Source organism: Falco peregrinus, chromosome 7 (genome assembly GCF_023634155.1).
Source record: "Falco peregrinus isolate bFalPer1 chromosome 7, bFalPer1.pri, whole genome shotgun sequence".
In the NCBI taxonomy this organism is placed as follows: domain Eukaryota; kingdom Metazoa; phylum Chordata; class Aves; order Falconiformes; family Falconidae; genus Falco; species Falco peregrinus.
This window is the reverse complement of record NC_073727.1, coordinates 17,615,234-17,630,659: the sequence shown is the minus strand read 5'-3', so window position 1 is coordinate 17,630,659 and position 15,426 is coordinate 17,615,234. Positions and strand designations below refer to the sequence as shown.

Below are 15,426 nucleotides of genomic sequence, written 5' to 3'. Positions count from 1 at the left end.
TACATGCATATATACACAACTGCACATAACATGCAGCACATGCATACATACGTCTGCACACACATCTATATCACACTCAAAGCACATGCGTGTGCATAGACATCATATAAACATGCACATGTATATATATAATCCATGTGTATATGCACATACATGCACATACATCTATACACGTGCATATGCGCACCTGCACATAAGAATACGTGCACACTTCTACATACACACACGTACATAGTATCACGTGTACGTACACACACTCATATATACACCTGCCCATAAGACCATATGGTTATACATAGAACCGCGCACCCCCCCAGCACGCACGTCCATAAAGAAATCTGGGGGGCCGCCCACCCGCTCCCCGCCTTGCGCGGCAGCGAAGCTGGAGGATGCGGGTATCGATCCCGCTACCTCTCGCATGCTAAGCGAGCGCTCTACCATCTGAGCTAATCCCCCACCACCAACCACAGCTGCCGCCACCGCCCCCCTACACACCCCCCCGCCCCGCCCCACGGGCCGCCGCTGCTCAGCGCCAACCCCGGAATACGGAGCCCACTGCACAGGCAGCACAGCCCCGGCAGGTATGTGGGGCTGGAATTCTGGCATTTGGGGTGCTTCCCCACCACCAGAGCCCCCCTTGCCCCCCCGACGCCCCCCCCCCCCCCCCAGGTTGTGCCAGGGTTCTGGACAGCCCCCCACTCCACAGACATCTCCAATAAGGAAGACAAAGCACGTGCACTCAAAAGGAGAAAAAAAAAAAGTAATCAGTCCAGTTCATCAACTTGGAACCCGTGGGAAGGAGTTGGGGGGGCACGGGTGGGAGACCTCTGGGTGTCTGCACCTGATCCTCTGACACTTTGGGACAGATGCACTTGCAGGCAAAGCATAAGATCATTGACCCCATCCAGACCTAGAGAAGGGGCAGCAGGACAGGGAAAGCCAAAGCTAATTCACAAGGTGTGGAAAACCTGGATGTGTCTCCCCAGGGGAAAAAAAAACCCAAACCAAAACAAACCAAAAAACAATAAAACCCACCTCCCCCGTAAGCCCCAACCTAAGCCCAAAGTCCCTGTGTACATCTCCCTTGGCATTGCCATCCGCAAGTTGTGCTGGAGATACTCCTCGGTGGCTGGAACTTCGGGAGATGACATGACCGTGCCCCCACTCCTCCAGAAAGCAGATCAGTGTCCTGAAATCATAGCCAGGGCCCAGTTTTTGATGGCTATGGTTGTGTTTTGCAGGTAAATCCAAGAAGAATAGGTAAAGCTTGTCAGATGTTCTCTCATGCAGTCCCATGATATTTCTCCACTGGAAAAGCGAGGGAAACAGGTTTCAGGCAGGGAACGTGCCAGCTGCAGGGCAGGCAAACCCACAGGCAGCAGCAGCAGCAACCCAGCCCCCGGCACTGGCAGCCCACGAGGGATTTGGGAGCTCCTCGAGCCGGCAGCAGGGACACAGCCACGTGAGAGCACACACGCTACTCGTTCCCCTGCCCAGCTCTCATGCAGAGCTGGGGGCGGCTGCAGGTCCTGCAGCACAGTTACCTGCCCGTGCTGCTCCCATGGGGGATGCTCTCTGCAGGAACATGGCTCAGCCATGGTGCCATGTCCCAGCCCCTCTGCCAGAGCAGGATAAGGAGCCCCCTGCAACCAGGTCAGGGAGAGATTCTGCTGCTGCTGTACCGAGGGACAGACACCAGCCCCTGTAGCCACGGGGCAGCACTGGGCCTGGAGAGCATCCCGGAGGGAGCACTCAGAGCTCGAGAGCAGCAGGGATGGATGCTCACTTGCAAGAGTCCACACAGTGCTTCCAGACCCGCTCAAGCGCTACAGCCACACACTCCAGCAGCGGCAGCAGGCAGCTCCGCACCAGGAAGAGCAGCAGCTCTCTGATGCACTCGGCAAAGTGCAGCAGGGACTCCGGGACATGGGACTGGAGCTGCAGGGGCAGAGAGAGCAGGTGCAGGTTTAACAATGACCTCCTTGCCTCAGCAGGTGCCCAAGGTACACACAGGTTCAGGCAGCCCAAGGAGCCTGGGTTAGCCGTGAAGGAGGCTCTGTGCAAACCGGGCTGTGCCACAGTCAGCCAGGCATCCCTCCCCCATGGCCTGGCACGACCTAGACCTCCCCACGTTCACCGCTCGGCTCATGCACAACCCCTCTCCATCAAACAGCAGAGACAGGGCTGCAGGACCCATGCTGCTTGCTCTGTGGGATGCTAACATCAACCCTTTTTCACCAAACTACTGACTTTCAGGAAACTAGTGAGTTATCTTAAAGATAACTTTCCCTTTCAGACCCAATGCAGTCAACACCAGCAGCCTGAAGGCAGCTGGGGTGAGTGGTAGCTGTAGGGGGAAGAACAGCATCAGAGACCTGTGGCGATGGCTCCCCCTTCCCAGGCCTGCCAGCACCGGTGGGCTCGCAGCCGACAGCTGGTGCAAAAGCAGCAGCAGAGACATCGCCTTCCTCCTTTGGGCCTCTCCCCCCACCTCCTGCCCTCAGTGCTGCTGTCTGGCAGGAACCCCTGACATGGGGGTTTCAGTCTCTTGAGCTGCTGCAGGCTGCAGCCCCGCCGGCACTCATCTCTCCCAGCAGCTGGGACATCCTTCTTACCCACTCAATGAAGCAGGGCAGGCTGTTGTGGACCCAGGACAGCAGGGATGAGCACTGCTCGGATGCGTACAGGGCCACCTCGCTGCTCTTCACCCAGAGCAGTTCCAGCTGTGGCTGCAGGACAGCTGCTGCCTGGGAGCTGTACACGGGCAGGCTGCGCTCCAGCCACCTGTAACAGAACGAGCGCTGGCTGAGGGCAGCGCCGGCTGCCCCGGCACCACTGGCAGAGCCATGGGGGCACACAGGTACCGGGAGCTGCTGCCAGAAGCCAAGGGAAGAGGACAGCTCAAGAGCTGAGCTGAAAGCACTCCCAGGCAGAGCTGGGAAACAACTCCCCAACAAAGAGGGCTCCCAGTGGAGATCACTTTGGGCTGTATCAACACCTTCATGGCCACCCAGCCACACATAGTGCCAGTGCCACTGACCTGTATCCTTCAAGGCAGCAGTGGGAGACCTTCTGCCAGGCTTGCTGCAGGGCCGGCAGGACGCCAGAGGAATGAAGGAGGCGAGCAGAAGAGGAGGCTAGAAGTGACAAGAGCCATTCCCTGAGCAACCCTCCAGCTTGGTCTGCAGGAGCTGCATGCTCAGTCTGTCTCTGAGGCCACTCTCTGGGGATCTGCAGCTCGAGCTGCCCTGCAAAACATCTTGGAAGATGCTCCAAGATGGGACAAAGAAGAGTGGAAACTCCCGAGCAGAGAGGAAAGCTGGGTTAGGGCAGCCCCAGGGGAAACCCTCCTGAGAGGCAACAGGCAGGGGGATCCATCTGCAGCCTGCTGAGGACATCTGGCCCACTGCAGCCCACATACCCTCCAAGCACACCCCACACAGACAGATGGAGGGGGCCACGCTGCTCAAGGGTGGTCAGTGGCACAGACTCAGGATGAAGGCAGGGGCACGGAGGGCCTTCTCTCAGGAGAACAGGAAAGTTATTGTTCCCCAGGGATGTTCCTCCACATCACACAGAGCCACGGACAGAGCTGCTGCCACCTTACCCTGGAAGGAGCCATGTGTCCGGACATCATGCAGGAGGAAGCCGGCCGCAAAGACCAGGAGGATGAGCAGCAGCCGCGACCAGGGGAAGCCCTGGCCCTTCATCTTCTGCAGCAGCTCCTGGGTGCACAGGAACATGACACCCCATCACTGTGTGGCTCCTGAGGCTGGGGAGGTTCCTGCACAGCTGCACTGCCCTACGGCAGCACGCTGCCATGCTTGCAGGTGCTCTCATCACCCACCCCTGCCTTCCCAGTGGAAACCAGTGTCACCTGCCAAGCAGCTGGGAGAATGGACGAGGGCCAGCGCCATCTGTCCCTGGTGTGGCCAGCATATGTGCTGCTGTGAGGCCGCTGGCCTGGTGTGTGCCGGAGGTGTGTGCCTCAGCAGAGAGCCAAAATCCGGCTGCTGGCTGACACTGGGCACCACTCGTGCCATCCCTCACCTTGCAGGCAGCATTGCAGGCAGCCACGTCCTGGTCACTGTTGGGCCCTCTCGCCACCAGCTCCTCGTTCGTTACTTTGAATGAGTGAACCGTTTCCTGCAGTGACTGACGCACCTTAGGAAAAGCAAGAGCTGTGTCACAGCTCTGAGCACCCCAAGCCAGCAGCACCATGCACCCACGCAACCCAGCACTGTAGGGGCTGCAGGAGGGAGCAGAGAGAAGATGGGCTGGGCAGAAACATCAGGGATCTGCAGAACAAATGAGGCTGTGGGGACACCTCCAAGGCTCCTGTGCCCAGACCAAGTGCCCCAGCTGATCCAGCCAGCCACTGCTCCAGTGCTGCAGGAGCTGCGCTGCTGCTCCACAGATGCTGAGCCGTAAGCCAGTGCAACCTCCCCACTCACCACAGCACCAGAACAGCAAGGCCTAACAGGGACTGAATATAGAATACCCGAGTCCTGACACAGCGTGTGGAGGGAAAGGGGCTCTTCTCTGCTCCATCAGTGAGCAAACAAATGCCCTGCCTGTGGGCAAGGTGTTGCCTGTTCCCAGGACAATGTGCTGGCTCTTGAGTCTGGCAGGCACCTCCCGCCACCAGTAGTCCCACTGAGCTGCCAACTCGGTGGAGCAGCGCTGGGTGGGCACACACAGGTCCCACTGGGATGCTGCTCGAGGGGACCTCCCACAGCAGCACCGGTACATTGTCTCCCCATCTCACGTTAACTCCTCCTTCCCATGGCTTACTCCTACCTTCTTGCTCCTGCTGTCCCAGGACTCCAGCAGATGGTTCAGAAGCAAACTATTGGGGGAAGAGAACACAGAGCTCAGTCAGGAGCTCCAAGAAGCAATTTAACACACTCCTAAGCACTAGCAGACTGGTGCTGGCCCTGCTCAGAGCAGGGGGCAGGCAGCAGCACAAACTGACCTGGACTGAGAAAGGTGCTTGGTGTACAGCTGCCTCCAGACGCTGAAGCTCAGGGGATCCAGGCTGAGGCACTGGCTCATGGAGGTCAGGAGCTGGGAAGAGAACACAGCAGGTCATTACACCTGATCCTCACCCCCAGTGCAACATACACTGTGCCCCAGGCTGTATGCCAGCACAGCCTCACTGCCTTCATCCCAGCCAGCTCCTGAGGCACCGAATAACTCATGGGTCTGGCACTCCCAGACCCTGGGTGCCAGCAGCAGGAATCTTGTCCCATGATCCCTGTCCTTGCCTCGTGACAGCACGTGTCCAGGGAGCTAGGCCAGTGGTCAACAGAGCCCCATGCCCACTGGCGTGGGTAGGGTAGGAAGGATGGGACCCACTTCGCTGTCCCTCCTCACACCAGGGCTGCCCCAAGCCACACGATGACATGCTGGGACCTGGGGGTCCCACAGGGCTGGCAGCTACTACCCCCAGCACAGGGCTCACCTCTTTTTTCATGCTGGGAGGGCAGCTCGGTGTAGCACGGGAGAGGAAGGAAGGGAAGTAGGTGTGCAGTGTTGTCTCCGGCTTCGCACCAAATGCCAGCACCTTCAGGCGAGGGTAGAGCCGGCGCAGCTGCTCCTGTAAGCTGAGGGGAGATGGCACCGGTGCTGTGGAGAGTGGCCAACGAGGCGACTGGGGCAACTGCCCCACGGCAGCCTCACACACAGCACAGCCCATGCTGGGATGTACTGGGGGATGCCAGCATACCTGGGCGGCAGCGAGTTGTTGGGCATGAAGGCGAAGTCCAGGAGGGGGAAGAAATCCTTGGGTCCGATCATACCGAAGCCTTTGGTCAGGTTTGGGTGCATCCTGTGCAGCAGAAACAAATCTTGTGAGCCACAGTAGACAAGCTCACGGCCGACTGCAGCCTGCAACCCTCACCGAGGTGGTTTCCCTTCACAAAGACACACCATTCCAGTACACGTGGGTGGTTTCTAACCACCAGACTCATCTGTCTTCGCTGCTACCTGGAGACACCCTGCATGGTCAGCAGGCAGCTCAAGGGGCCGTATCCCACCCTGGCAGCAGCTGGCCAGGCAGAACAGATGCAGGCAGCTGCCTCCATTCCCCTGGGACAAGGCAGGTGGCCTCCGGGGGCCGAGAGGGGACAGTCACCCCCTCCCTGGGCCATGGCAGCCAGGCAGCCTCCCACCCCCATTGAGCTCTCTGTGTCCCCACGCTCCTGCTATGGCCCCATTGCTGAAGTGCACAGAGGAAAAAACTGAGTGTTTGGTGAAAAAAAACCCTGAATTAAAACCTCTCAGACCCTCTGGAAGGGCAGGGGATGCCCCTTGGTGCCCACCATGAAGCCATTCCTGACCTTTCCCATTGCCATGACAGCTACCTGCACTACTGGACCTTTTTCCACCCCAGGTGCTGGAGCTGTCGCAGTAACACCCAGCTCCCTGCCACCACACCAAGGTGGGAATGCCAGAGGGCAGCTGCCCTCACCATGCAAAGGTCAGCAGAGCTGCCTGCCCCAGCCCTCAACCAAATGCCACCTCCCTTCTCCCTGCAGGGAAAGGCTCATCTGCCTGTGATGGCAGATACTGCCAGCAACTCTTGCTGCAGCCAGAAGCCCCAACATGCCTGTGCACCGCAGCAGCCAGTGGCAACATGGGCTCTGCTCCTCAGAGCACTATCCCTCGAGGCACGGGCACCAGCTGCACTCAGAGCAGGAGCTGCTCTCCCGGGCTCGTGGGGACAGGCAATGTGGCACACAGGCACCTGAGAAGCCCATTCCTGACACAGGGCATATGCAGGGTCACACCGGCACAGCCACAGCCCCAATCTGCAGCACCAGAGCAGCCCACCCTGCCGCCCCAGCCAGAGCCAGGGGGTGGCTGAGCCGCTCGTCTGCTTCAGGGAGGTGACCTGGGCCAGCTGGGGAAGGGCTCTGCTCCCCCTGCATTTCTACATAGCCATTTGCAGAACCAGCAGCCATTGAGGCAGCAGATGCAGTCAGGAGCCTGCTGAATGCTGCTGGGACATTGACACTAGAGGCAGTCACCAAAGATCAGAGACAAACTAAGCAGCTTGGCCAGCCTGCTGTGGCAGTCTCGCCAGGGCACACACACCCACTCACCGCCACTCTCCCACACACAGTCAAGGTTTTTTCACCAGCACAACGCAGACACAAAGTCACACCACACCCAGCAGCCTGGGCAGGTGTTCATTCCTCTTAATGAATATACACCTCACTTTCATTATCAAGGTAACTCACATCAGCAGACGGTCCAGGTAAGCAACAGCATAAGGAGAGAGAGACTTGATCCCGAGCACTGGGAGCATGACACCAAGCCACACTGTGGGGGAGAGAGGCAGTGATCAGACTGTGGAGCAGAAGGGCTCCTGCCGTGCCTCCACACGGCACCGAGCGCTCATCGGCTGCACCATGCACTCCTTCCATCAGCTTGCGCATTCCTCAGATCTGCAAGCAGCAACTGAAAAGCAGAGGAACACTTGGGTGCCAGGACCGCAGCTATATTTAAACCCAGGACAAACCACCACCCCATTTCCCTACTCAAAACACTCAGCAAGCAACCAGACAGATCCCTCAGGGAGGGCTCCAGGGTGGCTGCATTGCTTCCACTGCTCTGCTTGCAGAGGAATGGCAGAGCAGCATGCTCCCCCTCTTTCCAGGCAGGATAGCTCCTCCTGGGATTGAGTTATTTCCTTGTCCCAGGCAGGAAAGATGCTCTCCAGGGACAAGATGCCAGGAGGGCAGTTTCTATCCATGCAGAGGGGCCACTAAGGCTTGGCAGGAGATCTGAACTCACCCTTCTGTCAGCAATGTGCTTCTTGCAACATCTCCAGCTTCCCCCAAAATAATTAACCGCTTCACGCACCTCTACGTTGCAGCCCTAAATGCTGAGTATTTGTGCCTCTATAAACACACTTCAGCACAAGTCACCCTGCCTCTGTGGTGCTGACTAGCCTTTAACATATACAGTTAAGGCAGGCAGGCATGTACAATGCATTAACAAGCAGCCAGCTCCAGCAAGCAGCATCACACGTGACACACCAGGCAGCAAACTCCGACCTGGCCCTGCTGCAGCATGGGGGACACCACCCTCCACTGCACTCTGTCACCTTAAGGGTCTTTTCCAACCTGAATGATTCTATCATTCTCCTCTCAAACGAGCATCTGACAGGCACAGTGTGCTCTCACCGTGAGGTACCACAGCAGCTGCAGACACTCCAGATCCCAGGTGTGCCCCCCAGGTCTTGCAGACCCCTCCCCTCTCCAGCATTTCAGCAGTGGGACGGTGTGTTTTGAAGCAGACCCTACCCTACACCTTAGCAGTAACACTGGAAGGACCGGAGATGTGCAGGCACTACCTGGGGCTGCCCCTGCTTTTGCTGTGGTCCCCAGGGGAGGGGGAGCCCCCTGAGGGAGGACCGGCATTCAGCCCACTGCCCCCAGCTCTCACCTTTCAGGCCCTCATGAAGGTCCACGAATCCAGCCTGTCCCAGTGCCCAGAGGACCGTTAGGCATTTAATCGGCCTGTTCTGGTGAGACCGCAACACCTCCAAGTACTGGGGGCAAGACAAGACATGTCAGTCAAGAGCAGCCTCAGCCTGTCCTGCCCCAATGCCACTGCAAACAATCCTGGAATCACACCGCTTTGCAGGACTGCCAGTGCTGCAGGACCACAGCAGCCCCGCTGGGCCCTGGGCTGCCCAGCCTGGCAGGGAGCAACCCCTGGAGCTGGGCAGAGCCCCTACCCCGCGGGAGGGACCCTCAGCACCAGACGAGGGTGGGAGCCATGCTGGCTGGGGGCAAGCGGAATTCCAACCCCAGCCCTGGGGAAGCAGAGCTGCCAGCACTGCACGGTGCTGGATGGCAGCTGAGCTGCATCCGCAACCATCACCCACTTGGCTGCTTGCTTTGAAGGAGTGGGACCCCAGAACTCCTCATTCCCGTCCCATGGCTGCCTGACCACCAAGTGCAGCCAAGGACAGACATGTCCCACTCCCTCCAAGAGCAGCAGAGCACAGAGAATGTGGCAGAGAGGGAGCATGAGCTTTGGACAAGGTCTTTCTAAAGAAAGGATGCCGTGGGGCACCAGTGCTTACATCAGTTCTGGTACATCTGGGGAGGAGGGGAGATGCTGGTGCCTCTGCATGGGCCATAAGCACAGGGAGGCACAAGGACTTCATGCATGGGACAACCCCAACAGATCCCAAGACTTCCAATTAACAGGAACGGATGCTCATCATCCAACCGCTCCAGGGGATCCTCGAGGTGGGAGCAGGAGCAGCACCACCAGGTTTACTGCATCTGTGCAGAAACCACCAGCAAGCCCAAGTACCCGGCTCACCTTGCCCAGATTCATGGTGGCGATTTTGGGCCTGTCCAGAACCACCGCCTGGATGCAGATCCTGTACCCGTGCAAAGACTCCCCTGAAACAGAGCACAGAAGGGGCCTTCGCAGTCACAAAAAGCCTTCTTCAAGCCTCTCTCCTCCCCTCTCCCTCACCAACCCTCAGAAGGTGGGGGGTGGGGGGTGATGATGAACCTCTCTGCACAGACCTGCCCTGCTCACCAGCTAACGAGCTCTGGACACAAGCCTCACCATGGTAGCATGGGTCCTGCTCCCTCTCTGGCAGTGCCCCCCACCTGCCCTCTCCCCAGACCCCCCACTACAGGGCTCCAGCCTGCAGCAGGACAGACCCCACAGACCCCTGGAAACTCATCCGCAGCTTCCTGGAGCCCACTCAGCCCAGTTCAGCCCCCCAAAGAACACGCAGGCAGGCACAGTAACCATCACCATTGCAGCCCCAAGTCTGGGAACTTCCAAGGGCTCGTGTCCCCCCTGTTCACGTTTGAAAGAGACTGGGGATTCAAGGGACCCTCTGGTTCTTGGGTGCCATCCAGCAACTCCCTCCAGCTCTGCTGGCCCTCAGGCTGGGCCGTGTGGCCCACAGCAGGGGCTGGCTGCCCCCCAGGCTGGTCCTGCTCCGAGGCACAGTCCCACTGCAGCCATGATGCTCCCCTGGGTCACACGTGGCTTTCACACCTGATGCATCAGCTACACCGCGGTCAAGCTGATGTGAGGCCAGTGGCAGAGGAGGCCAGCACAGCTGCTGTGCCCAGTGGAGCCCCCTGGTCCTCCCTATCACAGACCAACACCTCCTTCGACAACCAAGCATCTTCCCAAACTGCATACGAATGCAACCCCAAAGCAAAGCAGCACCTCGACCATTTCCTAACAGCTATCCCCTTCCCATAACTGTAATCAATCAGGCAGGTTTTGTGATGGAAACAAACCACAGGTGGTGCCACTGGCCATTCAGCACAGCATATGGCAGAGCCAAGGGCTGGGGACAGAATCACAGTGATTGGGGTTAGAAGGGACCCCCTGGAGCCCACCCAGTTCACACCACCCAGCCCACCCCCTGCTCAAGCAGGCTCTCCTACAGCAGCTGTGCAGGGCCGCAGCCAGGCGGGCTCTGAATGTCCCCAGAGAAGGAGACTGCACAGCCTCTCTGGGCAGCCTGTCCCCGTGCTCCGGCACCCTCAAGGGAAAGAAGTTTTTCCTGCTCTCCCCACGGAGCTCCCTGTGCTGCAGTTTGTGCCCGTTGCCCCTTGTCCTGTCGCTGGGCACTGCTGACAAAAGCCCGGCCCCGGCCCCCTGACACTGGCCCTTAAGGTACCTGTGTGCATCGCTCAGGTCCCCTCTCAGCCTTCTCCTGCCCAGGCTGAACAGCCCCAGCTCCCGCAGCCTTTCCTCCTAGGAGAGGTGCTCCAGCCCCTCATCAGCTTGGTCACCTCTGCTGGCCCCTCTCCAGCAGCTCCCAGTCTCTCTGGAACTGGGGAGCCCAGCACTGGACCCAGAGGTCCAGATGGACCCCACCAGGGCAGAGCAGAGGTGGAGGACCACCTCCCTCGACCTGCAGGCCACGTTCCTCCCAAGGCACCCCAGAATCCCACTGGCACATTGGCAACTTGGCAACTAAAGGGTGATCACTCGCTTTGCAGGAAATGCCCTTACTGCAGCACAGGACAGAAACAAACCAGCTTTTACCCAATTACATAAGGCCAAAAGGCCCCGTTTTAAAAGCTATGGCAACACATGCCACAATGCAAAAGCCCTCAGAAAGATGCTTTCCATTCACACACTCTCCAGTCTGCAATTCTTCCCCAAAGCACCATGCCAGGCTCATATCTTGCCCCCTGCTACGTCTGCTCCAGCTCCTCCAGCCCAAAGCCCCCCAGCTTCAGCAGCATTTTGCATCACACTGATGAGCTGTGCAGGCAGGAGCAGCTCCTCACCGCACACCCGATGCACAGAAAGAGTTTCCCACCTCCCCTTCTCCATGGAGGAATTCAGATGAGCTCTTAAAACAGGCAATGAGAAGCAGCAGTGTTCCCATGGCCAGAAAACCTCATCGCCAGTCTGCCACACTAATAGAGCACAATGGGTGTGCCAGCACCCCAGACCTGCACTGACTGTGCCTCACCTGGGGTTTTGTCCAGCTCCTGCAGCATGCTGTAAATACAGTGGTCAAAGAAGAGCTCCAGCACGCCGGACGACCGTCCCAGCAGGGATCTGATGATGTTCTTCAGCTCCTTGCTCACAAGGCAGTACGGATAGTCTGGAGCCAACACAAGGGTAGGAAGAGTTTAGTGAATGTCAGTTCGCGAGACTTTTAGCTGTGGCTGCACAGAGAAGCTGGCCTGGCAGGCAAGGTGGTCACAGAGAAGCGCCTTGTCCTCATATGCCACATACTCAACAAGTGACTTCTTTCTCATTCTATATTAGATGCATCTAACTAGCAATAAAGGATTGCTTTCTGTCAGATGTTGGTACTGCAGGATATACACGGGTTTTGAGAAGATAATCTGCTCTTTTACCCATGCCACCCCGGCACCAAGTGCTCAAAGCAAGCATAAACCAACAGATCATGCAAAAAAAGGGAAATCCAGCCAGAATATCCCTTTTAAAGATGAGTGCAGATACCTGCGAGCAGATTCCAGAATTCCACAACAGCAGGTACAGGTCACGGCTTCTTATGGAGAAGGGGTGACTGGGGAAAATCTTTAATTTGCCAACTGTATATACGATTTCATTGTCTTTGTAGTCAAGAAAAGTCACTTCCGGTGATATCACAGAATAAAACAAATATTCCCTGTTTTATTACCAAGTTGCCTTGACAGGTTAAACGCCACTGACCGTGGGGGTGCTGGCTGAGCGTGGGGTCGCTCCTGGGTGCCTGCAGCTTGTAGTTGAGATAGCCAGCCAAGTCCTTCACCCAGACGGAGGGGTTCTCGGGGAACACGCTTTGACTTTTATCCAGCTCCTTCTGCAGATCCACCAAGTCAAGCTGAAGCAACAGACAAGACAAGTTCAACCCAGGACATACAGAACTGGTCAAAAAGCATGGGAAGAAGGAAGTTAACTTTGGCACCTAAGGGACTGCTGGGCACGGATGAAAACACCCCCCACCTTCATTCTGAGAACACCACCCTTCCCGCATGGAAATCCCCAGCTGCTTGGTGCTGCTATGCAGCAATCCCCAAAAAACCACCACTTGTTAATGCAAATGGGTGCGCTGGCCTGGAAACAGCATTCGATTTTGTACTGAAAACACATTTTCTTCAGAAAAGCAAAGATTGCTGCTGAGGAATAACAAAACCCATGTGGGGAATGTGGCAGGCACCCAGTGTCAAAGGGGCTGCACAAGGCTCCACAGCCAACAGAAACATCAGAAGGATGCAGGGATGAGCCCTTCTCCCTCCTTGGAGCCACCCCTGGGCACACTGAGGGGTTTTCCTTGCTCCACACCGCTCCACAGCACAGCAGCCGGGGTTCTGCTGCAAGCGTCACCTGGGACCAGCCAGCTCTGTGTAAACCACCGAGGAGCACACGGTGCTCAGAGTCTCTCACTCAGCAGGAGACAGCTCAAGGCTGCAGCTCAGTGAGGATCAGCCCAGTGTTACCCCAGCTGTGGATGGTTTGTGTGGGCACTGACTGGCAACTCTGCACTCAGAGTCCTCAAAGGAGACAACAGCCAAGATCATCCAGACCCACCTGAGTAACAACCAACAACTGACAGACCAGGAACACAGACAGCAGCCCACATCCCCGCACCTTTCTCTTCCTGTGACATCTGTCACGAAACATGCTTTTTGCCTGCTTTTAAACTCAGATTATCTAGAAGCTCTCGGGAACAGATACCTTGCCTTCACTTAGAGTTTAGGAGATGCAGCAAGACTTAGATAGCTGTTTGAAGTTTTGCAGTCTAACATTTCTGTACACAGTGCATTTCAGCCACAGTACGTTATTAAATTTGAAATGGGCACCTTTTGTTGCACACTTATTTCAGCAACCATTTTGGAAGAATGGTTGCTGAGGAGTAAGAGGAAGAGAGGAATGAGGAAAAGAAAGCTGCTGCTACACCAAAAAAGTAACTGACACTGTCAGCGAAGCTGACAGAGCAGCAGTCACACAACTACATTTGTCACTGCTGAGCTGTGCAGAGCGGTTACAGAGCAACCATGCTGCTGCTCCCCCTGAGGAATGTCTGCTGTGACACACTCAGAAATAACACAAGTTAATTCCACTCCAAGCTGTCTCTACAACCAAAAGCTGGATGCAAAGAACAACTTGTACGCAGCAGAGTGAAGGAAACCCCTGACCCCTGCAGCCAGGGTGATCAGAGGTGCTCAGGGCACAAGCAAGGGGCAATGCTTGGGTGAAACCATGGAGCTGAGGAAGCGACCGCTGCGGGACAGCCCAGCCAGGCAGCCGCTTTTCCCGACACTGTCTCAACAGAATTAATTTGGGTTTTCTTTCTAAAACCCATCCCTGCTCAGACATCACAAGAACAGGCAGGACAAAGTCAAACGAGTTCTGCAGATCCACCGGTAACACAGGGATCATGACCTGCAGAAATAGCTCCCTGGGACTGCAGTTGGTGGGACAGGGAGGAGGCTTCACCAACGAGACTTTCCCAGGATTCCTCCCAGACAGCAGACAGGGAGTGGGTGAAAAAGAAACCAGAAATTCCCTTCTGGCCAGCTTCTGCCATTCTGTCTCCTGCCTACAGCCAAAGCACAATTCCAAGCACCAGACAGATCTCCCAGGCCAGCCTAGCACTTGCCAAAGCACCGCACACCATCCACTTTGCTTCCACAGCAAGCGAGACCACCCTGGCCAAAGCCAGCGGCAGGTGGGAGCATTCGTCCCTGCACAGGGGTGAGGATGCATCCTGCCACAAGCTGGGGGTCTGTGGGCACTGAGGGGCTGGGGCACCGGAGCCAGCCTCCCTCCCCGAGGCGTAATGCACCTGTGTGGTAGGGCTGAACCGAAACAGGGCACCGTGCTCTTTGTGCTGCTTGCTTTGACTGGATTTAACGGCGCCCTGAGCACCTAGGCTCTCGTTGCTGAAGCGACTGGGAGCAGAGGCTGCCGGAGTGAGTGCTGGGCAGCCTCAGTGAGCAACAGCACACGGAGCTTCGGCTCTGCAGTCGGCAGTCAGGGCACCCATGTGGCACACCCTGGCCAGGCACACTCACAGCTCTAAGGGCTTCCTCCAGTGAGCGGCATTTCCCTGGTTTGGCACCGGTATTGGTCGCTGACGGCTTCTTCGTGCTCTTCCCTGCATGCTGCCTCCGGTGTGGCTGCTCGGGCGCCGACGCGGGGGGGACCTGCTCCTTGTTCTGCTTCTTCAGCGCCCGCTCGAAGCCCAGCTCGAAGATGGTGTCAGAGGTAGCGATGGGAGCTGGAACCCGGAAAAGGGGAGTAGGTAGCAGGGGCCTGTGGGGAGCACTGGCCCGTGGGGCAGAGGGGTGGGTCCCAGCCCCAGGGGCACAGCGGGCCCGAGCCCCAGCGTGGGCAGGGGGGTCGGGCCCCCCGCGGCTGGCAGCAGCCTGGGGGATGGAGCCGACCGGCCCTCCCCACACGAGACACCCAGCCCCAGGCAGCGCCCCCCGCCCGGACCCGCGGACCTCCGGCGGCAGGCCCCCACGCAGCCCGCTCCGAGGCGTGCGGCGGTGACACCCCACGCGGGCCCGCGACCGCGCCGCACTCACCGGCCAAAGGCAGCGCGCGGACGGCGTTGGCCTCGCCCAGGGCACGGCGGCTGCCGGAGCCCCCCGCCGGCCGCCGGCCCTTCCGCACCACCTCCCAGCGCCCGCCGCCCGCGGCCGGGCCCGCCGCCGCCATCGCGCCGAGCCGGGGCAGGGGGGGGCAGGGGGGAGGCGGGGCCGCTCATTGGCTGCGGCCGCGCACACGGGGCCCGCGCGGCGGGTGCCACGTCTCCGCCCCACCCCACCGCGCCGCGGGACGCCGTGAGCGCTCAGGCCCCGCCCCCAGGGTGGTGGGGCCCCGCCCCGCTGGCAGGCCTCGGCCGCCTGACCCGCGCGCCCCGCCCCGTAACTTCCCCCTTTCTCCGAG

General features: G+C 58.3%; 1 protein-coding gene and 1 non-coding gene across 3 annotated transcripts; both read right to left on the bottom strand.

Annotated features, from left to right (window-relative positions):
* Window positions 1-383: 383 nt before the first annotated feature.
* TRNAA-AGC (transfer RNA alanine (anticodon AGC)) lies at window positions 384-456 on the bottom strand. Its single transcript has one exon. It is a non-coding gene; the product is annotated as a tRNA-Ala (tRNA).
* A 278-nt stretch (window positions 457-734) lies between these two features.
* Window positions 735-15,266, bottom strand: TMEM214 (transmembrane protein 214). Of its 2 annotated transcripts, XM_055811022.1 has the most exons (17): window positions 15,063-15,261; window positions 14,547-14,752; window positions 12,202-12,352; window positions 11,489-11,623; window positions 9,346-9,428; window positions 8,455-8,560; window positions 7,245-7,326; window positions 5,729-5,830; window positions 5,465-5,606; window positions 4,976-5,067; window positions 4,801-4,849; window positions 4,051-4,164; window positions 3,608-3,725; window positions 3,041-3,137; window positions 2,616-2,784; window positions 1,787-1,938; window positions 1,038-1,308 (listed from the first exon to the last, which is right to left on the bottom strand). In XM_055811022.1, the coding sequence occupies exons 1-17, from the start codon at window positions 15,193-15,195 to the stop codon at window positions 1,182-1,184; spliced, it is 2,058 nt and encodes a 685-aa protein (XP_055666997.1). In that variant the 5' UTR covers window positions 15,196-15,261; the 3' UTR covers window positions 1,038-1,181. The 2 variants fall into 2 exon arrangements, with proteins under 2 accessions (XP_055666995.1, XP_055666997.1); XM_055811020.1 differs by lacking the exon at window positions 1,787-1,938 and having other exon boundaries at window positions 735-1,308; window positions 15,063-15,266.
* Between the last annotated feature and the right edge of the window lie 160 nt (window positions 15,267-15,426).